General features: G+C 60.1%; 8 protein-coding genes across 10 annotated transcripts in view; 4 read left to right on the top strand and 4 right to left on the bottom strand.

Moving 5' to 3' along the window:
- Positions 1-243: 243 nt before the first annotated feature.
- Positions 244-1,685, bottom strand: GGTG_11404 (superoxide dismutase). Its single transcript, XM_009229292.1, has 3 exons — positions 1,567-1,685; positions 1,044-1,235; positions 244-986 (listed from the first exon to the last, which is right to left on the bottom strand). Exons 1-3 carry the CDS (start codon positions 1,577-1,579, stop codon positions 715-717), a joined length of 477 nt encoding a protein of 158 aa, XP_009227556.1. The 5' UTR covers positions 1,580-1,685; the 3' UTR covers positions 244-714.
- A 2,206-nt stretch (positions 1,686-3,891) lies between these two features.
- On the top strand, positions 3,892-10,188 carry GGTG_11403 (Rho1 guanine nucleotide exchange factor 1). Its single transcript, XM_009229291.1, has 2 exons — positions 3,892-7,880; positions 7,966-10,188. Exons 1-2 carry the CDS (start codon positions 4,413-4,415, stop codon positions 9,643-9,645), a joined length of 5,148 nt encoding a protein of 1,715 aa, XP_009227555.1. The 5' UTR covers positions 3,892-4,412; the 3' UTR covers positions 9,646-10,188.
- A 333-nt stretch (positions 10,189-10,521) lies between these two features.
- Positions 10,522-12,160, bottom strand: GGTG_11402 (hypothetical protein; the record flags this gene model as incomplete). The annotated part of the gene is made up of 2 exons (XM_009229290.1): positions 10,522-11,685; positions 11,714-12,160. The coding sequence occupies 2 exons, from the start codon at positions 12,158-12,160 to the stop codon at positions 10,522-10,524; spliced, it is 1,611 nt and encodes a 536-aa protein (XP_009227554.1).
- Positions 12,161-13,260: 1,100 nt separating this feature from the next.
- On the top strand, positions 13,261-13,874 carry GGTG_11401 (hypothetical protein; the record flags this gene model as incomplete). Its single annotated transcript, XM_009229289.1, has 2 exons — positions 13,261-13,411; positions 13,465-13,874. 2 exons carry the CDS (start codon positions 13,261-13,263, stop codon positions 13,872-13,874), a joined length of 561 nt encoding a protein of 186 aa, XP_009227553.1.
- Positions 13,875-13,962: 88 nt separating this feature from the next.
- Positions 13,963-18,698, bottom strand: GGTG_11400 (hypothetical protein). 3 transcript variants are annotated; one of them, XM_009229287.1, is made up of 3 exons: positions 17,249-18,698; positions 16,142-16,858; positions 13,963-15,881 (listed from the first exon to the last, which is right to left on the bottom strand). In XM_009229287.1, exons 1-3 carry the CDS (start codon positions 17,250-17,252, stop codon positions 14,956-14,958), a joined length of 1,647 nt encoding a protein of 548 aa, XP_009227551.1. In that variant the 5' UTR covers positions 17,253-18,698; the 3' UTR covers positions 13,963-14,955. The 3 variants fall into 3 exon arrangements, with proteins under 3 accessions (XP_009227551.1, XP_009227550.1, XP_009227552.1); XM_009229286.1 differs by having other exon boundaries at positions 16,142-17,128; positions 17,249-18,407; XM_009229288.1 differs by having other exon boundaries at positions 13,963-15,920; positions 17,249-18,407.
- Positions 18,699-18,791: 93 nt separating this feature from the next.
- Positions 18,792-19,252, top strand: GGTG_11399 (hypothetical protein; the record flags this gene model as incomplete). The annotated part of the gene is made up of 2 exons (XM_009229285.1): positions 18,792-18,862; positions 18,985-19,252. The coding sequence occupies 2 exons, from the start codon at positions 18,792-18,794 to the stop codon at positions 19,250-19,252; spliced, it is 339 nt and encodes a 112-aa protein (XP_009227549.1).
- A 1,031-nt stretch (positions 19,253-20,283) lies between these two features.
- GGTG_11398 (hypothetical protein) lies at positions 20,284-22,475 on the top strand (the record flags this gene model as incomplete). The annotated part of the gene is made up of 4 exons (XM_009229284.1): positions 20,284-20,897; positions 21,060-21,356; positions 21,422-21,660; positions 21,739-22,475. The coding sequence occupies 4 exons, from the start codon at positions 20,284-20,286 to the stop codon at positions 22,473-22,475; spliced, it is 1,887 nt and encodes a 628-aa protein (XP_009227548.1).
- Positions 22,476-23,102: 627 nt separating this feature from the next.
- The window catches only part of GGTG_11397 (hypothetical protein), a gene marked incomplete at both ends in the record, with an annotated part of 2,278 nt that continues 1,696 nt past the window's right edge, over positions 23,103-23,684 (bottom strand). The window contains one exon of the mRNA XM_009229283.1: positions 23,103-23,675. Coding sequence (XP_009227547.1) covers positions 23,103-23,675 — 573 coding nt within the window. The remainder of the gene's footprint in view (positions 23,676-23,684) is intronic.

Below are 23,684 nucleotides of genomic sequence, written 5' to 3'. Positions count from 1 at the left end.
TGCGGCAGAAGAATGTGGGGAAGCTCTTTCAGGGACCACCCGACAGGGGTGGAGCTCGAGGGAATCCAAGGTGCCCCGCCTGGTAGGTTTTTTGTGTCGAGCGGCTGCACTTTCACATTCCCTGCAAATACTTGGACCTTTCCTTTGGGCAGGACATCTCAGGGGTGGCCGGAAGGAATTAGGGAGCTGAAGGGATTAGGAGGTTTAATGGTATGAGAGACTGAACGCCTGGAAAACAGTAGAGGCAACCAACAGGATGAATTGACAAGGCGGATTCCAATGACGTTATCTGAACTGCAGACTTTTTGGGGGCGCCACAGCGACTTAGCCTCGCATACTTCCATTTCGTAGCAGCTCGATTGTTCCTTGTCTTGATTGTTCCATTCTTCGCGCTAAGTGAGATCCAAAGGCACTTACTTATTCAAACATGTTACATTCAACAATTCACATCTCACGCGAGAAATCTGCTCACACCTACATCAGGGGTGAAGCTCATCATAAAAGCACTCGAGTTAAAGCCGGAAACAGCTCCATTGGACGCTTCAGGACCTATGGCATTGTCCGGATCATAACTGTCTGCAGACCATCACTGATCTAGACCTGCCAGGACCGCAAGTACCCAAGGTAGGTGGTATTCAACAGCAGTCCTCGGCTTGTGTGCTGCCCAAGCCCACACCATATCATATCCTCGCTATTGTATCTCATCTTTCCATTTTAAGCGCAGATACCAATGACACCGCAGGCCGGGCGGCCGCCGGCGTTGCCAGTCTTCTTGCTCTCGGCATGGCCGCCCTGGCCGAGGTCGTCGGTGCCGGCGTGGACGACAACGGTACGGCCGATGACGCTCTCCGGGCCGATCAGCTTGATGAGCTTGTCCTCGACGGTGCCGCTGGAGTTGCCCTGCGCGTCCGTCTCGAAGTTGCCGAGGTCACCCACGTGGCGGTTCTCGTCGCCAGGGGCGCCGTGCTCCTTGTTGTGGGGGTTGACTATGAACCGTTAGACCGAGGGGTCAAGGACGGGAGACAAGTGTGGCTAAAACATACAGTGGGGGCCGGCAGAGGTGCAGCCGTTGGTGTTGTCGCCAAAGGTGTGGATGTGGAAGGCACGCTTGGCGTTGGCGTCGTTGCCGCTGAAGTTCCACGTCACCTTGGTGGGAGCAGACTCAGAGTCCTGCTCGAAGGTGACGCTGCCGCTCACCTGGACGGTGGCGTTGGGGTCGGAGCGGAGTACGGCGACTGCTCAAGGGGGGCCTCGTTAGTTATAACATCCATGGCGCGAACCCGCCCGACGGGGCCTGGAAGCCACCATTCCGCAGGGTCCGGGAGGGCGGGTGTAGCCGCTAAGCCCCGGGCCGGCACAGTCGAGGATGGTGAGGGTGGCGGGCGGCCATCAAGGTTGTGCGTGGGTGCGTGACAGCCATGAAAACGTGCTCAATCAAGCGCATTGGCATGGCACGAGCACCTGGATGGTAGCTCCGAGGTGGGTGTCCATGGCGGGGTAATTTGTGAAGACGACGAGGCAAATGCTGAGATGCAGAGGGGTATAAAAGGCTTCCATCCTACTTACCGGCCTTGACCATTTTGACGGGTTGGGTTTTGTTGGTTTGGTAGGTTGGCTTGGTGATTTACTTTGGGTTCTCGAAGTGAGGCTTTGAAGAAGCAGGTCGGTGGTGATAGATGGTAGATAAGAGGGGCGAGAGGACGGGAATGGGAGGAGTCCTGGAAGACGAGCGAAGGGGCAAGAAAAGGACCTCGTCACCCGAACCAGCCGAGCAGAGGGGACCACCTGCCTCGGTACTGTACCCCATGGCAGGTACCTTCTCAGGCCTACCAAGGTCGGAGATCCGAGCCCGAGCAAAACCTTCCATCAGGGCCAGACCCAGAGGGAGGTGGGGGAGGGGTGTCGAGCCGCTGTTCCAGCACCGCACGGCTGACGGTGCTCTTGTGCCCTGTCTGCCAATTGCGGAGCTGGGAGCTTTGCTGTTGCATAAACCTCTTGTCACCAATGCGCCGAGGGCGAGGTGAGGGGCGCTGACAAATGAAATGGCGATTTCGTCATACCCAGTGCCAGTGCCGATGTTCGGCAGGACAAGTCAGTCCCGATTGGTGCTATACTTGGTGTCTCTGATATAAAATTATAAACAAGGCTTTCTTGGCTTGTTTGAGAGAGTGGCCGCCTATCGTTGTAGGGCTGTGTTCCCTTCTCCCTTAGCCGCATCTTGCGGAAGTCCCGTGTTAAGGAGTTTGTTTTTACCTTCCATTGTTTCCCTCTTTATTTTGGAGACCACTCTCCCACAGGGCCGCTGGATCAGCAACGGTCCTCAATCATAGCCGCGCAAATAATAATAGCTTGGGCACTCGCCTTAGCGCTCGCCTGCTGGTATTGCGGCCAAAGAGAATTAGGCCTCAAAGATCAGTCCCTCAAAGGGTCGCCTTCTGCAGGTCGACTTATTCTACTTGGCTCGAACTGGCAATCGTCGACCGTGTAATGTTACAGAACACCAGCCCAATCTCAACTAAGCTCAACATCTGTGGATAAGACGCGTATCACACTTTAAAAAGCGGCCGCAGGTAGGGGTATCCGTGAGTCCGGTCAGGACTGGTTGGCTATCCGCAGACGGCAGAGGCAGATTTGGAATTTGGCATATGTCACAGCCGTTGAGCGGTCGGGGCAGACATAGGGACCAGTGTGCAGCGACTATCAAGCATCCTGGTGGTGAAAAACAGACAATTTGTCTGCTTCGTCTTTCTGTGGCTTGTGCTCGATTATGACCACGAGTCCCCCGGTGGCCCAACTTCACTGCGCCACAGCTTCACTGGAGATCGAATCGCCTCTGCCTCGATCGACCGAGGCAGAGATGTTGGCTCGCTAACATATTTCTAGATACACAGATCCGTTATTTACGTATGTTTTCGGTGGCAGATAGGACGGGCCTGCACCTCATATCAGGCAGGCCCTTGTGTTTCTCTGCCGGCTCTTCCTTGAGTCGTTATCAGAGAACGGCGCGCCAAAAAAAACCGGGACGAAAGAGTCAAGCAAACCAACCGAACCCTATGTCAAATGCAGGGCAGGGATTCAAACATCAAAGAGGAGACAAATGGGAGCAAAGACGTGAAATAAAAATTACACGAGTCCGAATGGCGGCCAGCCTGACGTGGTAAAGAAACGTCGAGGGCACTCATAGGTCCACGTCGTCGCAAACCTGTACCTGATAGATGAAGTCGCGACTGGCTATGACGCCAATGGGAGCATCGTGCAGTGGGTGGCAGTGAGTGTGAGAAGCAGGCGTGGAGGCCAAGTGAAGGCCAAGCGCATGCTCCAGCGGCTCCCAGCGTGGCCGGCCAAGCAGCCGAAATGGAGCTGTGGTCGCACTGTAATCAACCGGCGCGCACGGCCCTGGACTGGCAGGCTGGCCTGTTGGGCACTCGCTTGTGCCGCGAATGGACAAATGACATGCGCCATCTGACCTTGACACGGTGCGAGGGCCTCTCTTACAAGCACGGTCTAGCGCTCACCCGACTGGGGATTTTGTTTCGCCATGATAATGCTGTTCCATGGCTGGATGGCTGGACGGATGGGTGGCAGTGGCAGGGCGCGGGGACGGCGCGCAGGGCATTCAGCCTGACAGATTCCAGATTTCCGATGAGGTGATCAGGCCTGCCCTGCCCTTTTTCCCTCACACCGACACTAGAAAAACAGGAACACACGAGTTCTCGTCGGTGCAAAATCAGGAGGACGCCGACGACGACGCCACGCAATGCGCGAGCAGCCCTGCATACTCCCCCCGCCATCCTCGCATCCTCGTGCCGGAGACTGCTGGAGACTGGCAGTGCTTGCGACCCCTGTAGAGGCAGCGCCCGGAGATCCACCCGCTGTTGCGACGCTGGTTCAACCAAAAGCGCCGTAGGGCCAGCGTCGACATTTGGGCGCCTCAACGCCTAAAGAGCGACAACCTTCTCGAGTCCTTATTGCAGCCAGACAGCCCTCCAACGCCGTCGTCACAGGGGCTCATCCAGGTAGGCCAGGTGCGCGCCCATCGCTTTTAATTGCGCACAACACCCTGGCCTGCGTGGCTTGCCGACCTTTGCTCTCCCCCTCTTTTACGTCTGTTGCCTGCGCCTCCCTCTAGTGTGGCTGGAGCGACGCGGGCCGCAGAAGCGACCCAGTGAGCCAGAAGACCAGAAGTGCCAGACTCGAGACCCCCTCCCTACCACAGAATCCCGAGGAGCACACCACATCACCACCGTCATCCCGATTGCTCGGACCAGCGCCATCGCCCGCTCTCCCTAGATCGGTCTGGCAATCAATCCGTCGCGCAGCCGAATTCGTTTCTGCCCCTCGCCCCGGGCTGCCTCAGCCAGGCCGCAATCTCGAGGGCGCGCCTCGACCCGAACCGGGCCGACTCCTCGGATATGTCTTTCAACAGCGACGGCCGTCGGTACGGCCATGTGCCACCGGCGCAGTACCCTGTCCCCGGACAGCAGCCTCAGGCCCCCTACGGACGCCGATCGAGCTTCCACCGCGGCGATGATGCCGCCTCCTTCGACGCCCAGAGCAACAACGGGGGCGCAAATCGCGGCGAGGACGAGCTCTTCCTGTCGAGTCCCACCGCCGAAACCTCGTCGTCTGCCTCGGCCACGAGACCAGGCAGCTACGGCTCCATCAACGTCGGCATGGCTGGATACCAGCACCAGTACCAGACCCCGCCGACCCCGACGACCTACAATCCCGCCCAGTTCGCCTCGCAGCCCGTGTCCAGCTTTGGGCGCTCACAGAGCACCTCGCAAGTCCCGAGCTCTGGCCGGTTCGGCAACACCCCGACCACGCCCACGTACCTCCCGCAGTCGCCCGCCAACTACACTCCACAATCATATAACCCTGCCGCCTATGTTGGCACCACCGCGACGAGTGCCGGCGTGCCCCAGCGGCATCCCACCTACGCTGGCTACAGCAACTACACCCCCTCCTACAATCCTGCCGCCCCTATACAGCCATCGCCCGTGACCTCGACGTCGACATACAGTCAACAGAGTCTTTCATCCACCCAGTCGGCATATGCGCCCGCGCTCCCCAGCCCCCAGTACGGGACATTGACGAGCTCTTCGACCATATCATCTCAGGCGATGACGCCCTATGACGCGCCGTCTTCGTATTCAAATAACAGCTATTCGTCAGCGAACAACAATTACTTCAACTCGTACACCAACGGTTCCGTGCAGTCTGCTTCGTCGTACCATGGCGGCGCACCGCAGCAGACTCCCTACCCCGTCCAGAACATCATGCCGGCCGAGCCGGCCTACGCGAGCGATGCCATATACAGCCATGCCAGGACCAACTCCCACGGCTCCCCCTTACCCTCTCCGCCCGGGCATGCCCCGCTGTCTCCCTCGGCTCTTCAGAGGCACCCGACCAATGCCCCACTCCCCAGCCGTCCAGCCATGGAGAATGTGCCTGAGGAGCAACAGGATTGGGACCCCAGCGGCATGGGCTTTCAGAGTGATGGTTCGGTAGCCCAGGACACCCTCATGGATGAGATAGATAGAGACTTGGCCGAGTTGGCAAGCTCCGAGTCGACGACGCGCTCGCACTCGCGCCGCCCGCAGCCCATCAACGGCAACCTGTCAGATGACGACCGAAACCGACTGCGACGTTACGAGACAGACAGCGACCCGGAGGGCGCCTTTGGCGTCTACGAGATGCAGCAGGCGCTCATGGATGACCGTAGATTCAGTGGTGGAAACTCGGGCCCGCACGACCCTGTCACGCCGCCGCCGCCGCTGCCTGCCCCGCCTGAGGATCTCAGCATAAGTGACGGCGGGTTCGTCATGGACCTTGGCCTCGCCAGCGGCGGATACGCCGGCACGCTATCCTACGACAACAACATAGGATCTCCACCCCAAAGTGCCTCGCTGCCTCCCGAGGGCGGCCGGCCACTACCTACGCCGGGTGCGTCTCAGTACAGTAATGCCTACATGGACTACGGCGGGACTGGGGGACTCCAGGCCCCGACGAGGTCACGAAGCTTTGACCATGGGGCCGAGCATGTGTCTATCCGCTCGGGTAGGAGTGGGAGCGAATCTCCCATCAAAGACGAGGACTACCCAGACATGTTTTACCACCCTGGTCTCAGCAATCGGCCGCTTCCCTCGCTCCCCCCCGGATCCGACAGCAGCTCGATGGTGTCGGCCCGCCCCTCGACGCGATCAGGCTACCAACAGCACGGATACTCGCAGAGCATTGACTCGAGGTCGGACGCATCAACCTTGCCCGGCGCTCAGCTACAGCAGCAGCAGCAGCAGCAACTGCAGGTCGAAAGGTCAATATCGCTATCGAACCACAGCACGACCCCTCACGTCCAGGTGCCAGGGCGCTCGCGTACCGACGCGGCAGACGAGAGGAGGAAAGCCCACCGGAACATGGCGCAGCAGGTCGCCCAGGGGGCCGGAACCCCGTACGACGGCTACGACACGGGCACGCCGTCGTCCATGGGATACGACACCATCACGCTACCGGCTGGTGGGCGGCGTAAGAAGTTCGTTCCGTCCAAGTTGAGTGCGGGCGACATCCGGCGGTGCGCGGAGCCTTGGGCCCTCAGCGGCATCGCGGCTTGGATCCGCGAGATGGCCGAGGGCGAGCCGGACCTGAAGCAAAAGACCATCGAGGAGGGCCTGGTGAAGCTGTTCAGCACAAAGGTGCCGACGATGAACGTGGCAGACGCCGAGACGCTGGCAGCCGACGCCTTCAGCTCGATGCTGGAGGCTGGCATAATGGTGCGCGAGGAGGAATGGGTCAAGTTTGGGCCTGGCTCTATCTCGGGTGTGCTGTGGCAGCTGACAGGTAGCGGATGCTACTCGCCCAAGCTGCACGAGGACGAGATCCCGGGCCGCTGCTACTCGCACCACTGCACCAGGACGCTCAAGAAGGCGAACCTGGACGACCTCATGTCGGAGGAGTCGACAAAGAAGCTGGGCTGGGCCGAGATGTTCCACGTGACGGCGGAGCAGGTAGCGCAGCGGCCCAAGAAGGAGACGGAGCGACAGAACATCCTGCACGAGATCGTGCAGAGCGAGGAGGAGTATATGAACCAGCTCGAGGTGCTGCGAGTGCTGTACAAAGAACAGCTCCGGGCATGGGAGCCACCCATCATCACGCCCAGCCGACGCGACAAGTTCATCCACAGCGTCTTCGGACACGCGGACGCGGTGCAGCAGACGAACAAGGAGAACCTGCTGGCGCAGCTCAAATACCGCCAGAACGAGCAGGGCCCCTGGATCACTGGCTTCAGCGACATCTTCCGAGAGTGGATCCGAAAGGCCAAGGAGCCCTACATCGCCTTCTCGGCCGCTTACCCCTTTGCGGTTCATAACGTGCGCCGCGAGGCGGAGCGCAACCTGCTATTCCGGCAATTCCTCGACCATGTCCGGAGCCACAAGCGGTCGGAACGTCTGGGCTGGGACACTTTCCTCAAGGCGCCCATCACGCGGCTGCAGCGGTACGGCCTGCTGCTGTCGACGGTGCTCAAAAACTCGACCAAGGAGGACGACGAGAAGGCCAACCTTGCCAAGGCCATTGAGGAGATCCACTTGGTCACGCTCGAGTGCGACAAGCTGGTCGACGAGATGACCAAGAAGGTCAATTTGGTCGAGCTCCAGTCGGCACTGGTACTCCGCCCGGGCTTCCAGTCCAATCTGCAACTAGACGCCGCCGGCGCCATGGCCCACGAGCTGCAAATGTCGGGAGACCTGCAGAGGATGGGCTCCAAGGGCGTGCGCTGGGTAGACACGCACGCCTTCTTGTTTGACCACTACTTCATCCTGGCCAAGGTGATCCAGTCGGGCAGGGATGGGAGGACGGAGAAGAAATACGACGTATCCAAAGAGGTTTGTTACCCCTTAGACCTGGCTCCATCTCTTGCACGCACGTGCCCGTAGGGAGTCTCGATACGCTAACAGCAGCCATGCACAGCCAATCCCCATGCCTCTGCTATTCCTCGAGAGCATGAACGACGACCCGGTTTCCAAGCAAAAAGGCATCACGGCCCCCCTCGCGCGGACGACGGCGGCGACGTCCGGGACGCAACTGAGCAAGGTAGCATCTAACGGAACCGACCGACCATCGCTGGAGCACACGGCCACGACGTCTTCGGTGGGTTCTTTGAGCACAGCATCGCGGCTGGGGACGCCGGGGCTGGGCGATACAGGAAATATCCTGTATCCGTTCAAGGTCAAGCACCTGGGCCACGAGGTGTACACGCTGTACGCGACGTCGGCTCAGAACCGGCAGGAGTGGTGCAACAAGATCATCGAGGCCAAGACCAAGAGCGCGCGGGGCTTGCACGCCCAGAACGCGGAGCCGTTCCGGCTGCGGGTGCTGGCGGATAGCGCTTTTGCTTACGACTCCCTCTCGGCCATGGGCAGGACGGCCGGGGTGCCGATCCGGGGCACGCCGCTGGACCGGGCGATCCGCGATATGGAGCAGGAGTACGGGCCGGGGCGGGGGCCGTCTGCGGTGTGCCGGGCGCAGGTCAACTGCGCGGCGTCCTTCACAGCGTTCGGCAAGTCGGTGACGGCCATCGGAACCGACTTTGGCGTCTACATCTCTGAGGCAAACAGTCCGCGCGGATGGACGCGGTCGGTTCAGGCCAGCCGGGTGACGCAGATGGCGGTGCTCGAGGAGTTCTCGGTGTGCCTGCTGATCGCGGACCGGTCGCTCGTGTCGTACCCGCTGGACGTGGTGGCGCCCGTGTCCAGCTTCCCGGCGCCGGCGCACGATAACCCACGGCGGGCGCCTGTGCGGCTGGCCAAGGACGTGTCCTTCTTCGCAACGGCGCGCATGAAGGACCGCATGTTGGTCTTTTTCAAGCGCAAGGAGGGCATGCATAACACCTTCAAGGTGCTCGAGCCGGTGTTCCAGAAGTCGACAGAGAAGAAGACGCGGCTGTTTGGCGGTCGGCGCGGCGGCTCGGGCAACACCGAGTACTTTAGGGACTTTGACGAGTTCTACCTGCCGACCGAGTGCTTCTCGCTCAACCTACTGCAGACCTACATCGCGGTGGCGACGGCCAAGGGCTTCGAGCTACTGACGCTGGACAAGAAGCAGACCATGTCGGTGCCACGCGACCTGACGACGCCGGCCATCGCGGGCATCGCGCACCGCATCCGCGACCAGAGGCCCCTGGGCATGTTCAAGCTCAACGACCAGGAGTTCCTGTTGGCCTACGAGGACTGCGCAGTCTACATGGACAAGCACGGCGAGGTCTCGCGCACGCTGGTCATGGAGTACTCGGGCAAGCAGAAGAAGGCGCACTCGGCCACCATGTTTGGCCAGTACCTGCTGCTGTTCAACGAGGACTACGTCGAAGCCCGCAACGCCGAGAACGGCCGTCTGCGCCAGATCATCGCCGGCCGCGACGTGCGATGCCTCGACTACGGCTACCGCGGCCCCACGGGCATGAACCCAAGCGGGCCTGGCGGCGGCGCGGGACCCGCCCCTCACCAACAGCAGCCCGCGCCTTACGGGCCGGGGGCCGGGGCCGCCGGGCAAGCCTCCAGGGGCACCGTCAAGATCTGCATGTCGCATCCAGAGGTGCCTGGGCAGCAGATTGTGCTCGAGCTGCTGCTCAACGACGGCCACGTTGAGAGGTAGTAGTCCGAGGCGGATTGGCTATGCTTCCGACAAGATGAGTGGAAGAGACGAGGAGCGAAAAATACCAAGGGTTTTGAACACTACGCGACAATGACTGGCCAGGGACTTGACATGTTTCAGGATAGCGAACCTGAGGGGAGGGGATGCAAGTCATGATTGTGCAGGAGGTATATAGGCGCATGTTTTCTGCGGATAAGTCGGCCGGGATGGCTGCGATTCAGGATGACGATGTTGGGTTGGTTCCGTTTGTGGTTTCCGTCGCCTTTCGAGGGCCCCCGTTTCTCCCTTGTTCCATTATTCTTAACACTATATCTTTCTTCTTCTTGCCAGTTGGCTGGTTGACCGGACAAGGGGCTGGCGCGCGGATGAGCGACCTGTTTCCCCCCTCCATTTATTATACCTCTTATCTTCTCGTCTCGCAGTCCTTCTCATATCACAACGTTTTCTGTCTTCCATATCCTGGCGGGGCGCCACACCAAGGCTGGCTATCGCCACGAATTTAGCCAAGAGATACCAAGTAAATGATACCATGTTAACAGCCGACCTTTTTTGTGCATTGAATCTTGCCAACCATTTATGATGCCAAAGAATACATGTCACCCAATTGCCGAGAGCAAGCACAGACCAGTGAACCCAGCAAGAAACAAGCTAACGCCCAACTGCCATCAATCTATGCCAGGAGAACGTAACGAAGAAGGACAAGGAAAAGATGAAAGATGGAGAGAAGAAAAAGGCACAACAGAAAGGGAAAACAAGAAGAAAAGATGCAGGGCTGCATGATGTTGGCCTCTTGTATATCCTCTCTATCAGGCACATGCAACTCCTTGATGCACCATGCCAAGCCCCTGAACCGCCCTGGCATATGTGACTTTTTGCTCAGCTATGCCACCCAGGCCACATGCCCCAAAAGCAGCCGTGTCTCCCTAAAGCGTGGCCGCTCCTGCGGCGGCCGTTGGACGAGCGCCCATTGCTGCTCCCGCCACCGCGGCCGTTGGTGGTGACGACGGCGTCCCTCTCCAGGTCGGCGAGGTTGTCGTGGCCCTTGCGGCCGCTGACGGCGTCGCCGGCGCCGTCCCTACCGTCGGTGGCGCTGCGGTTGAGGTCATGGTCGAAGCTGTCGACACCATCAGACCCGTCAAACTCCCCATCGTCCTCTTCCTCGTCGTCCTCGGGCTTGCCGTCGCGGCAGGCCCAGGCGTCGACGTCGCCCTCTTCCGGCTCGTACTTCTCCTCGGTCAGGTAGCGCAGCGACTCGGAGTGCAGCGGGGCCTGGGGCAGCAGGCCGTTCGCGGGCGGGATGCCCATGATGCCGCAGGCGGCCGTCGTGATGCCGAGCAGGGCAACGTCCCAGGCGAGCCTCCCGGCTTCTTGACGCCGTAGCGCGGCATGGTGCAGATGATGGAGCTGACTGATCTCGTGGTCGAAGTAGTAGAGCACTGTGATGATGGCGCCGGGTATGATGGCCACCACGACCCACTGGATGGGCAGCTTCCAGAACTCGACAAAGAAGTAGTCCCGCTCCGGGTTCGTGGGCCGGAACGAGGTCGACTGCACGGGCAGGCGGTGGTGCTCGAGCGAGCCGAGCTCGCCCAGGTAAGGGACCGCGATCCAGAGCATGATGGACAGCGCGGCCGCGTACTCGGTCAGCCCCGTGCGGACGAAGCGGCCGAAGGGCGGGGCCCAGCCGTGGGCGGTGGCGAGGAAGACGGCGGTGAAGCAGGTGCCGAAGGCGCCGAGGACGGAATACAGGAAGCTCGCAAAGGGCACGGCGGCGTGGATGCGGCTGAGCTGCTTGTAGGCCTTGTGGAAGTAGATGACGCTGTTGAGAAGCGAGAAGATGTCGGAGCTGAACTCGGTCACGTACTGCATGGTCCAGTCGTGCGCGTTGAAGACGGCCAGCAGCACGTGCATCCAGCCGGCGTATATGAGGGACCAGGCCATGAGCGGGAGGAAGGGCACGTGGAAGTACTTCACCGACAGCTCGTACAGGTTCTCGGCCAGGACGGAAAAGGGGCCCGTGACGCCCAGGATGGTGAGCGGCTGGGCCGAGAAGAGCGAGAAGATGAACGCCGCAAAGCCCCGTGCTGAAGACGACCTCGACGGTGCCCCACGACTGGCCCGTGAGGGCGTACAGGCCGCTGGCGAAGGTGATGCCCGGCAGGATGTTGGTGAAGAAGACATAGACGGCGCTGGCCAGCACCAGCTGGTTGAAGAAGCTCCAGTCGCCGCGCCACCGGCCCCGGAGGTTGCGCGCGTCTTGCTTGAGCAGCCGGAACGGCTCCAGCCTGCCGCCCTTGGCGAACCACCGCCGCATCTTGTCGCGCAGGCTGAGTGTCTCGGTGAACCCGACCGCCCGGTGCCGTCGCCGGCCGTAGTCTTGGCCGCTGCCGTTGTCGTTGTTGCTGCTGCGGTTGTTTGTCGTGGCTCCGTAACTCCCTCCTCCGCCGCCGCCCACGAGGGGGTTCCGTTCGGTGCCCCGGCCGCGGGCCATGGACGAGCCGTCGGTGGCCGGCATCTTGTTTCTTGCTTTGTGTGACTTTTTGTGTTATAGTGGAATATCGGCGTGCTCGGACGAGGTGATGAGGGACAAGTCGTGTGTAAGTCGATTGTCGTTGACACAATGTCTATACTGGCACTTCTGACTTGGTTGACGGTAGATCAAGCCCTCTAATAGACAGTTGGCATGGCGGACGGAAAGACGCCAAGGGGTAAGGTCTGGCTGTCTGATAATGACGTCAAAGAAGGAGAGGAAGGAGGAGGCGAGAAGGAAAAGAGAAAAGGAAGACTCAGGACCAAGACGAGCCACGGGTACAAGACCAACGGATAAAGGACAAGCGGCAGAGTCTAGAAGGAAAAGACCAGTTAGCCCATGTCTTTCTCTCCTCCCTCCACGTCACTCACTATCGCCACGACGGCCACGGTCTCTTATTTATATATACCTGGGTATATACCCAGACGCCAACGAACCAAGCATCGGGATCGACTCCAGCCAGGCGAACCAAGCCGCCGGGGCACGTCGAGCAAAATTACCTCGGCTTCAAAAATCTATCTTGCCGCTACCCGCAATACCAAGGGCGTTTTCGATTCATTGTAGCCAGCTAGGGCCGGTCACTCGGGATACCCGGCTCTGTCCCCTTCCCATGTTGACTCGCAGACTCGCAGCTGTGGGAGAGAAGAGACCCCCACGGCTTGGAGTGTGTTAGTGTTAGTGGCTGTGTGATATCAAGTTTAGGAATGCGTATGCGCGCGCTCTTTGCTGTGTCCCTTCTACTTGGAAATGTGTAATGTCTGGCCCCAAGAGAAACCTTGGCATGCAAAGCCACACATCCCACTTCCCTGGCACTGCGGGTCGAGGCAAGTTTGAGAGCAGAAGTGGCCGGCCACCCTTTGGACCCGACGAGGATAGGCTTGGCAAGATCTAGAACCCGGCAGCATCTAGAGACGGCATCATCGTCACCGCCCACACATTGGACCAGCATATGTGTCCACGTCGGTCTCGGCAGAAGACCAGGGAACAAAAAAAAGAGGCCAAGAGGAGGGAACAGAGAACAGGCGGGAGGGAAGCAAAACATAGGTGGGGGAGAGGGGCGGTGCCGTGATCCGCCGTCGCCGTCCATGGGGGAGGAGCAAGGCTGGGCACGGGTGGCGGGGAGGGGGGTCAGCCGTCTGCCTGTAGGGAAGTTCTTGAAACGCGGCGACGGCCTACGTGTTAGGTTAAATTGGGGTGAGGGATGGGCGCGTATAAGGGGAAATGCCCGCGGCGTCAGTTTGTTATATCTAAACTGCCTCGCCTTAGTCAGTGGTCCAAACACAGTACAGACGGCCCGTCATGGACGGATGGGCAACCTAATCTCTCAAGGACCCCCGGCCGTGCACCGGCGTCACTTCGCGGCTGTGCTGACGGGGCACGGCGTCAGCCCCCTTCCCGAGCCCATCTGGGTGTAGTGTGGAGGGGACATTCGGCATGGAGCGATGTTACGGCGGGAGGAGCCGTCTACGAGCCTCACGGGTCAGGAAACGGGTTGACTGAAGCGAAACGGAAACAACGGGGCCACGCTATGCCATACAAACAATGCCATACATGGGCTTCGAGCAAGAGATGCACACACCTGTCCCTATATCTCGGTCACATCTCCTCCCCACAAAGCCGGGATCCTACCGTTCGCATGGCGCAAAGTCATGTGGCCCGGCGCTTAGGCTGCCTTGACGCAGCAACTCAGGCACCATGAGACGGAATCTACTATATTTCGGACGGGCGGACTCGCCTCGTCTGCGTCATGGACGGGAATCCGTCTCATTTTAGGTTTTCACACTTCGGCGGGCTCGCGGAGGGCTGGCTGGCTGGTTCTGCGGACACGTTATAGGCTCTATTCTGAGGAATCCCGGCATCGAGGCTGGGCGCCCTGCGGGTTGACTAAAACATGGTGAAGCTTGACAGGATACTTGCGCAACGCTGGGGGCCTTGGCAGTGTGGCGAGATCGCCGGCTAGGACAAAACTCTACATATTTGGCACCGCCTCGAAAGACGCAGCGTCCCGCTGGACGTCAGTTGGTTTGTGGGTATGAAATAGGGTGGTTTTGTGCATGTGTACGCGTCTGGGGATGTGGGTAGTGTAAAGGTGATGGACAGGGGCAGGGCTAACATGGTGTGTGGGTGTGCACTGTTGCTCGGGGCCAAGCCAAGAACTAAGAAAAAACCACGTCTCCTTTCCCCATCCTCGCAAAAGTTCAGTCTGACAGATGGCTGCTCCCACGTTGGCATCTTTATGCCAGCAGTAGTGGTACAGGTCCGTTGGATACAAGAGTGGTGATGTTTACGGAGGCTTTGTGGGTGGAAATTCAGATCGAGTTAAAAGAGAGAAATGGTCAGAGAGTATGTTGGCAACCTGTCGTCAACTACGCCCAAGCCCAGACTGAGGCCCAGCCGCCGCATCAGAAGCCAGCATCCCCACTGCCCATTCTCCCTGCTTGCAGCTCCCGACTTGGCTGCGCCGACCTTGGCGAGGCTGTCGAGGAGCAAGAAGATAAGACAGTTTGCATGCAGCCGGAGCATGCAAGCATGGCCTTCCCGCTGAATTGCGGCAAGTTTCGTAAGGCTGCGGAAGGGAACAAGGCTGGGCGAGTAATTTCTCCTTGCGGCAACATTTCGGCGCAGCAAACAGAACCCATCGCTCGGCTCATGACCGTCAAGTTGTCACCCACTCGCCTCGTGACGTGACGTACCGCATGGTACGCGGTCCGAGATTGCATCTCCGGGTAGATCCCTGGGTAGCCATCGATCCCACGCCCTTGACGGTCTCGCCCTTCGCATTAGACTTTGACAGGCCGTCCGACCATGCTAGGGCCGCCGCCGCCGGCACCGCTAGTGCTCCCCACCCTGCCGGCCCTCGTTCCAAATCTCCTGCCTGTCGAAGTGTCTGGAGGTTTTGCTTGGCCCAGTCCGTCGCCTGCCGCCCCGTCGCCCTCAAACTCCTCACCCACGTCATTGCTACTCTTGTTGCCCTGGCTTTCGCCATCGTCGTCGGGGATCGGCGTCGTACGCTGGCCCTCGTAGTCCTGGTCGTGGCCCTGAGAATGTTCATGCCCGTGGCCCTGCTGGTCGGGTGCATGGCCGCGATCCTGGCCGGCCCCGGAAGTTCTGGCAGGGGCCTTCGCCCCCTTTTTACCCTTGCGGCCCCTAGCCTTAGCCTTCTCGAGAAGACGTCGGCGTTCCTCCTCTTCCTTCCGCTTCTTGCGGTCCTTGATTTCATACTGGCGGATAAGCGCCTCGGGCTTCTCGCCAAATATGTACTCGTACTCGCAAAAGTGGCATATCCACATCTCCTCCTCCTTTGGCGGATGGTGCAGATTCTGGACCTGCGTCGACCGCTTCCGCTCCGCCGCCGCCTTGGCGTACTCGTCCACTCTTGACCGGCGCCGCGTCTTCTTCTGAGTGGTGGCCTGCGGTGCTACCCCTCCCGGTCTGGGGCCGCCCGAGGGGCCAGATGGCCCTCCGTGCGCCGTCCCGCCAGGCCACGCAGGTTTCGTCGGCTTCGAGGTCGTATGGCCGCTAGCCGAGGCGCCGTGCGAGGCCATACCCGGCGCCTTGGCCAGAGAGCCTGGCCAGCTTATGGTGCCAGGAACTTGCGTGTCGCAAGTGAAGGTGAACTGGCCAGACACTGTGCTCGATTTGGGGTCCTGCTGCATCTGCAGCAAGCTGACGTTTTCCTGACCTTGTTGCGAGGGTATTTTCTCGACTTTGGCAATGGCGTTAGAAATGATGCCTGGATTCGGCACTGCGGTTAAAACAAGACAGGTTACTTTGCTGCCACCGAGAGGTAATTCCTCGGCAGAAAGCCACGGGGCAGACAATGGCAAGCGGTCCCTGCGGGCAACAAGGAAGCCACCCGCATGTAGGGTCGACAGCAACGCGTGGAGGCATCGCGAAACGGACAGCGCGAGAAACAACGACGTGCAATCATTGACGGTAATGGTAAAAAGCTGTGCATAAACTTACCAGAAAGCGGCCAGCGAACCGGCCGGACCTTGCTGTTTCTGCTGCCCTCAGAAAGCGGGCTTCTGCCGCTTCTGTTGCGTCCGAACCTGCCCCTGCCCGGCCCAGATAGCCCCGGGCTGCTAGAACCCATCCCGTGGAAGGAGCTGCAGTTGGCGCCACAGGTTTCGCCATGGACGGCGCGGGACGGCGTCGAGGGCGACATCTGGCCGGAGCCGACACTCAGGTCGTTTAGCGAATGCCCGCCGAGTGCCGTGTCTGGAACCTTCCGCTTCTTCTTATTGTTGGTGTTCTCAAAGGTATCGTAGCCGTCGACAGACGACGCCGCCGACGGCGGAGCCTGGGCGTGACCTTGCCTCGTCTGGCCTGCCTTTGGCGAGGCCCGCAAAGGGCGACCAAGTATGCTCGGCGCCGACCGGGGCACAAGGCTCCTTCGGACCCTAGATGGGTCTTCCTCCTCGCTCTCCAGGCCGCGGGCCAGCCCACCGTTCGCCGCCCCCCTGACGCGGCTGCTGGCTTTGTGGGCGTCCGAGTCGTCGTCCTTGGCTGAGTTGTATGGGTAGTAGAAGACAGTGGCTGGCGGGGTGGGCGGGTACTCGATGGATTCGGCAGCCTCGGGCGACAGGCGCTCACGCAACCGCCGCTTTGGGAGGGGGTGGATGGGCCGGTCAGGGAACATGGATGATATGGTTTCTGGTGACATGCTTTCGCTATATCGTGCTAGGCGTGCGGGTGACGGCGGAGTCAGCACGAGAAACGCGGCGTATGAAAGCACGGCGACTAGGGCCAGAGTGCAGAGGACGACTTCGCCGCTCCGGTCTGGCGCGAGTCCCTTGGGCGCTCTGCTGCAAGCCAGATTCTCGGTCCACGGAGAGCCCGACATCCTCCCTGGCTCCATGTGGAGGCGATCGGGTGCTCGAAACGCCCCGTCTTTATCGTGGACGCCAGGCGGCGGCGGCGGCGGCGAGCGGGAAGGCACGAGACGAAGGGCTAGCAGGTAAGCGGGCTCTCAGCCAAGGGAGGGCGAAAGGAGAAGGCCGGGCGGGGGCGGGGGCAAGCAAGTCTAGGAGAATGGCAGGTGCTGTTTGAGAAGGGACGGATGTGGCATACCCATCGTACATCCCGATTCCTCAGGCTTCCCAAGAAAGACAACAAAACAGATCGGACAAGACAGTGAGCAGCAGCAGTCGGCGGACAGGAGGGGCGAATCGCAGGTGGTCGGCCGTGCAGAGTTGTCGACAGGAGGTGCGGGGCTGTTAGGAGGGCTTCATGCGGAATCGAACGGAAAGCAGTGGCTCGAGATATCCGGGTGGTTGGCAGGTAGATATGCTGGAGAAGTCGGCAAGGCAGCGAGGACGAGGAAGGAGCAGCGGCCGGGGTGCGGCGTGCGACCGATAGGGGTGGTTGCAGAGGGCTCAGGGCGCCCCGTGTGCTGGAGCCACCTCGCCCACTCGTGTTCTGGCTGGGAAAGAGAAAACCACAGCGTTAGCCACCAATTTCGAAGCCCACACGGCCCAAGACGTCACCGATTTGCTGCGCTAGAAGGCGGCTTGCTGGTGACTTGGCGGCACGCCGAGGAAGGTAGCTAGGGCAGAAGCAGATTCCAGGCTGTCTGATGCGGATGGCATATGCGAGATCTTTCCCGTTGTTTTCCCTGCTCTTGCGCGGCTGCGTTCTGCTCCTGCTTCCCAGTCGCCTTTGCTCATACCCACGTGGGGTTTGCGGGTTCCAGTCCAGTCCCAGTCCAGATCCACGCCACCACAAGCCGAGTTAAAGACAATGGATGTGTGCTGGCTCACTTTCTCCCTGCTTGCGGCACGTAGAGCTGGGAAAGAGCTCTGGCCAAGCTCGTCGCCGCCGTTGCTTCCTTCCAGGACGCCCTGCGCCTGCACCAGCCTGGGCTCGAGTTTTGCAGAGACCAGAATAAACCTACGGTAGCTTCGGGAGGGCTCGGCAGGACCGCGAGCGGGGAACCGGCAGCTGCTGATGGACGTCGTCTAGCGGAGCAAGTCGGGGCAGCAAAACGCGGCAGCAATGGCAGCACAGACAGGTGTCGGGGCCAAGACGGTACGGATAATGGCGGGCGCAGAGGGGGGAACAAAGAGGTCGGGGAGGAAGGTGAAGGAAGAAAGATGATCGTAGGTGGGTGTGAGGTGTTTGATTGATTGCAGCTTGCCAATGGACTGTGCGGGTGCGGCTTAGGAGGTGATTGAACATGCACCTACCACTCAGCGGGCCAGGCCTGTGGCCCAAGACTGTGTCCGCTGAGCGGCCCAGCCACTGGGACAAGAACACAGGCACAGACGCTGGGCTTCGTCTGGTGCCGACAGTCATGATGGAACCCGATCGGCCAGCTGCAAATTACATAATCTCGGTGTTGCGTGCTTCCACCAGCCCGACGCTCCCGTGTCAACCTCTGGAGCAATTGCAATTGCTTGGGCCTAGCCTGCTACGTGCCTCGTGCCTGCCCGTGTAACTCGTGCTATTTCGTTGGCTGTGCCTCTGACAGGGCTCACTGCCCGCGGATGGAAGCGGACCTGAAATCAACATAATCAATGTGCCCCTCCGTGTCAGCCCCAGTCCCACCACGCACTGCACGAAAGGGCCACGGCACTTAAATATCCATGCATATATCCATCACTATGTGCTCGCCATGCTGGTGCTGGTGCAGGACACAGTGCCCGCCTCGATGCGGCGCGAGAGCACTAGACGCAAGCACTGCCAGTAAGCAGGCAAGCAAGCAAGCCAACGATGGTTCCCGTACCCGCATCGTGGACGCCCTAGCTATGATGTTCTATGCTGTGCTGTCGCCAGTTTCAGACGAACCGCCCCTCCATCTCGCCGAGATTCCATGAAAGGGAGTCTGGGATGCCGCCCGTCGGAGCAGATGCCGCCCCGGGCAGCCGTGCCAGGAAATGGTGTGTTTTTGATGAGCTCAACTTTGTGCTTTTTCAGACTCCCGCCGTCCCCTCCAAGGCAACCTTCCATGCCCACTCTGACCAGACCTGTCAAGTTGCTCCGCCCGCCCCCATCGAGCAGATCACAAAACAAAATCATCTGCAGCATCTAATTATGGCTGAAGCGCTTTTCAACGCCATGGAGGCCGAGCTCTAGCCCGCATACACCACCAGCACCCGATGCATACACCGGACCCGGCTCGCTCGTGCTCGCACTGCATTCTCCCGTCGCTGCTCTCCAGAGCCGTTTATTGCCGCTCCTCGGCAGCTGCGAACCGCATCTACCGTCACCGGCCTGGTCTGCCATCTGCCCTTGACGCCTGCCTCGCTGGAGAGCGGAATTGCCCAAAAGCGGACGACTGATAAGATGGACGACGACTTGCGCCCGCTTTCTGTGCCTGCGGCTGGGCACTCAATCCCCGCTTTCCAATGCGCCTCTCCAACAAAGTGCAGGCGACCTCAAATTACCCTGGGTTCGCATACTGTGCCTTGTACTGGCTACCTCTACATGAGCCAACCACACGCTGCGCCTTCAGTCAGTCGCGACACGTGGGCCCACTTTCGGCCAGCTCCAGCGGCGCCTGCCCTGAGGAAGCTGCCGAATTTCCAAACCAAAAGAAAGGGAAAAAAAATACCCCTGCCCCCGAATTGGCTGGCGGCCTTCGTGCTGGGCTCAGCAGGAAATCCAGCAGGCCCCGCATGGACAAGGAAAACCGGCGGCGCCATCTACCAGCTCCCGCGCGCACGCTGTTTTCCCCCAAGTATGGGCTGCTCTTCTCCCCAACAGTCGACTCCTCCTCAACCCTCGTTGGCCCGCCTCACCACCCAGCTCTGCTACTCCCGCCGCACACTGCAGAGTCCCGTTTACTGCCAATCGCACCTTTGCTTTTTTTTTTGTTTCTGTGCCAGTCATGGTTTCTGGTCGTCTCGCGCCCCAGATCCTCACCAGTGCCAGTTCCAGCCATCCGTCCTCAGCGTCGCATTAGAAACCAACCCTTTCGCCCACCCCGAAGCCGATCTGCTCTCTCGGCCTCACTACTCCCCCAATTCCCTTCTTCGGGCCTTGCCGCGGTCGCCTTGGGCCTCTGAGCCTCGTCTCCCCGGCACCCTGGGAGTCCATCCGCGCCCTTTTCCTTTGCCCTGGAGCCTCTCTCTGCTCCAATCAGTTGGCGGCTCGGGCTACAAGCAATGGGCGAACCCGACACGAGAAGATCGTCTCGAGCGCGAACAGCCCAATCACAACCACAAGCGCCATCCAGCTCGTCGAGCACCTCAGGACGCGCTGAGCGGACTTCCAGATCCTCAACCAACAAAACCTCCTCCCCCCAGCTGACCACGCCCGCCCCCTCCACCACCGCCTCGGAGCCGCCCGACGACGCGAGCGTGAACGGCACCGAGACCGTCGTGCGCACCCTGCGGAGCCGCGCCAGGGACGGCAACAACAGCGACCGAGACAGGGCCACCGCTCCCAGTGCCGATAGCGCCGACATGGCCTCGAGCGAAAACGATATGCAGGACGATGACGAGTCCGTCCGCTGCATTTGTGGCTTCGACGAATACCCCGGGCCTCCTGTGCTCAAAGACGATCCTAAGAACCCCTCCAAGGACGCCGTCGATATCGATCCGTTCTTGGCTGCCGATGTCCCGGACGAGGTCGCCGGCTTTTTCCTGCAGTGCGATGTTTGCAAGGTCTGGCAACACGGCGGCTGCGTCGGCATCTTGAATGCCGCGTCCAGTCCCGAGGAGTATTTTTGCGAAGAGTGCCGAAAGGACCTACACAAGATCTCAACAGCCAGCAATGGGTACGTGTCTACTCAACCTGTTCTCTTGCCATCCTGGCGTCTCGATGCCTCTCGCCGCTCGCACAAATATTTGCTATAGCCATGCATTCGGGTACCCTTCTCCTTCACGCCGACACCATTGAGCCGGTCGCTAATGTTTTCCTGCCATCTTTTTTTTCACAGCCAACGATACTCTCACTACCTCCCAGTCAGCCGTCAATCCCGGTCAACCTCGCGGCAGACGGCTCCTAGAGAAAAGGAAGGCGCCAAGTCTCCCAAACCAAGAGAGGCGAGAAGTGGCAAATCAGCGCCCGCGCTGGCGAGCTCCAAGCGGCGGTCGACTCTAAATAGCCGAGGCGTCTATGACGAGGAGGAAGAGCTGCGACGAGCCATCGAGGCTAGCAAAGAAGATGCGCCTCCGGATGAGCAAGAGGCGGCGGGGGCTAGAAGACCCAAGAGAGGCCGCAGTAACAGTGAAGAGTGAGTTTCGTGCCTGTTATTTGCCTGGATGTCTCGGCGGTGTTGGCTAACCGCGACCAAATTAGGAAACCCGAGGCCACCAAGCGCCAGCGGACGAGTTCAAGATCACCCTCACCAGCAGATGAATCGGCTATACAGGACGATTCGGATGAGGCGCCGGTACGGAACGGGTCAAACAAGAACAAAACTCGCATCGCGGTCGTGCGCAACCAGCGGGAGAAGACGGAGAAGGAGGAGCGCGAGAAGCAGAAGGTCGAGGCCGCGAACAAGCGCAAGAGCCGGGCCGAGCGCCGACGGGCCGAAGGTACGGACCTGGCGGGCTTTGTGGAACCCGCGTGCGTCCAGCCAGTGATTTCGAAGCTGATAGAGACTGTCTGTACAGACTCTGACCCATCAGAAGAAACACCACTCGTAACGCGGGTAGTGGTGCGGTCCGAGATACCACCGCCCCCTCCTCCTCGGAACATCTCACCACCGCAGCCAACGCCAGACAAACCCGAGAAGAACACGGCATCGAAGGCGAAAAAGCAAGGCTCCCGGAAAAAGGGTCGGAACCAATACACCAAGGACAGAGACCGGTCTCCGGGGAGATCGCAGTCGCGCGATGTTCCGGATCAAGGTTCGGGCAACGCTAACTCGAGACCACGAAACGCTCGAAGCCACGCCAAACAGGACAAAGATAGAGAAATGTCCTGGATTGATATGGAGCGGCGCATTGCCTACTGGACCGACTTTGCGCAGAGGGTTGAGCAGGATATTGGCGTCGAACGCGACCCCGCGCCGCAGGACAAGGGCAGCGAGAGCAAGGAGACGGAGAAAGAAAGCGACAAGAGCAAGGAGGCGGATAAGGAGAAGGCTGCGTCGGTCAACGGCCACGACGCACCTGCCCTTCCCCCCCCTGCCGGCGCAGCCCCAGTGAATGGAGGCTCACCTTTGAAAAACGTCGTTGTCGGTCCAGGAGCGGCTGGCAACGCGCCGACGATTGCCATCACGAATGGCGAGGCGCCAGAGGACAGGAAAAAGAAGGATGACGACATGAACATCCACGCAAGGCTCGACTTTATCAAAAACAGGATCAAGTCGTGGCACACAACATACGGCGTCGAGACGAGGTCATAACACGAGGGGCACCTTCAGCAGCCGAGTTGTCGATTGGTTGTGTGGGAGGCTCGGCGTTCTTTTTTTTCATTCTCTTTTTTTCAGGCACGGTTTTTGGGGTTCGTGGCTGGGGTAGTCACTTTTTCAGCACGGCGCAAAAACTCTCTTGTTCATGAGGGATGTGGGCATTGCATTTTGTTCTCTTCTGTTTTCCTTTCAGTGTTGGATATAAGGGGCGTGTGGCGTTTTTGTTGCGTTGTGTTCTCCTTTCCAACCTACATACCTCGAGAGACCAACATCTGGTTGGTTCGACCCAGATCAAGTCATGTCCTTTTTGTCCTGTATGATATCAGCTATCCCGCTCTACACCCGTTTCTTATTGGCGCGTCTGGCCACGGTGTGTCCCTTGCTACGATATTTCTTTAGTGTTTAAAGTCGACGAAATCGACGTTTTTGAGAAGTCACACCTGAGGGGCCCTTCTCTTTTTGAACTGCAAAATGTGGAGGATTGTTTTTGATGTGTGCCGTGCTGAGCGGGTATATATATGCAGTACCACATGATATGCCTGAGACTGCCTGAAAGAGCATGATGCAAGCGGGGTTCATGGGTGCAAAATCTACACAAGTTGAGTGGAAACAGGAGACGCCCTAACCTTGCCTGGCCTTGGCGACCTCGACCCTCCTCTCCTTCCTGCGCTCCTTCTCGAGCCTCCGGGCCTGGTTCAGGCTCCGCGGCGGGTTCAGGCTGTTGCTCCGGGCGAGGTCGATGGACTGGGCCGTGACGTCGTCGAGCACGAAGCGGCCGAGGTGGCCGCCGCGCCACTGCTGGACGACCCAGTCGGCGGCCTGGTCGAGCAGGGGCACGCCGCCGGGGCCAAGCTTCCCCGTGCGGCGGGCGACGTGGTCGAGGAAGACGTCGACGTCGTTTGTGGGCTCGGGGCAGAGGCGGGCGTAGAGGGCGTGGCCTCGGGGCTCGTCGCGGCGGCGGGCGGGTAGGTTCAGGTGGAAGAGCAGGTAGTCGGCTAGGATGGCGGGCGGGACGAGGCCGTCGCGCACGCAGCCGACGAGGGCGAGCTTGAGCATGGCCTCGGCGTCGCCGACGTAGGGGACGAAGACGCCCGGCGTGTCCATGACGAAGACGCCCTGGCCGGGGACGTCGTCGGGGCCGGTGCCGGGGGCCAGCACGCGCACGGGCGTGCCCAGGCTGCGCGTCACGCCGGGCTCGGCACC

This window comes from Gaeumannomyces tritici, assembly GCF_000145635.1.
Source record: "Gaeumannomyces tritici R3-111a-1 unplaced genomic scaffold supercont2.7, whole genome shotgun sequence".
Taxonomy (NCBI): Eukaryota; Fungi; Ascomycota; class Sordariomycetes; order Magnaporthales; family Magnaporthaceae; genus Gaeumannomyces; species Gaeumannomyces tritici.
This window is presented reverse-complemented; position numbering and strand designations above follow the sequence as displayed.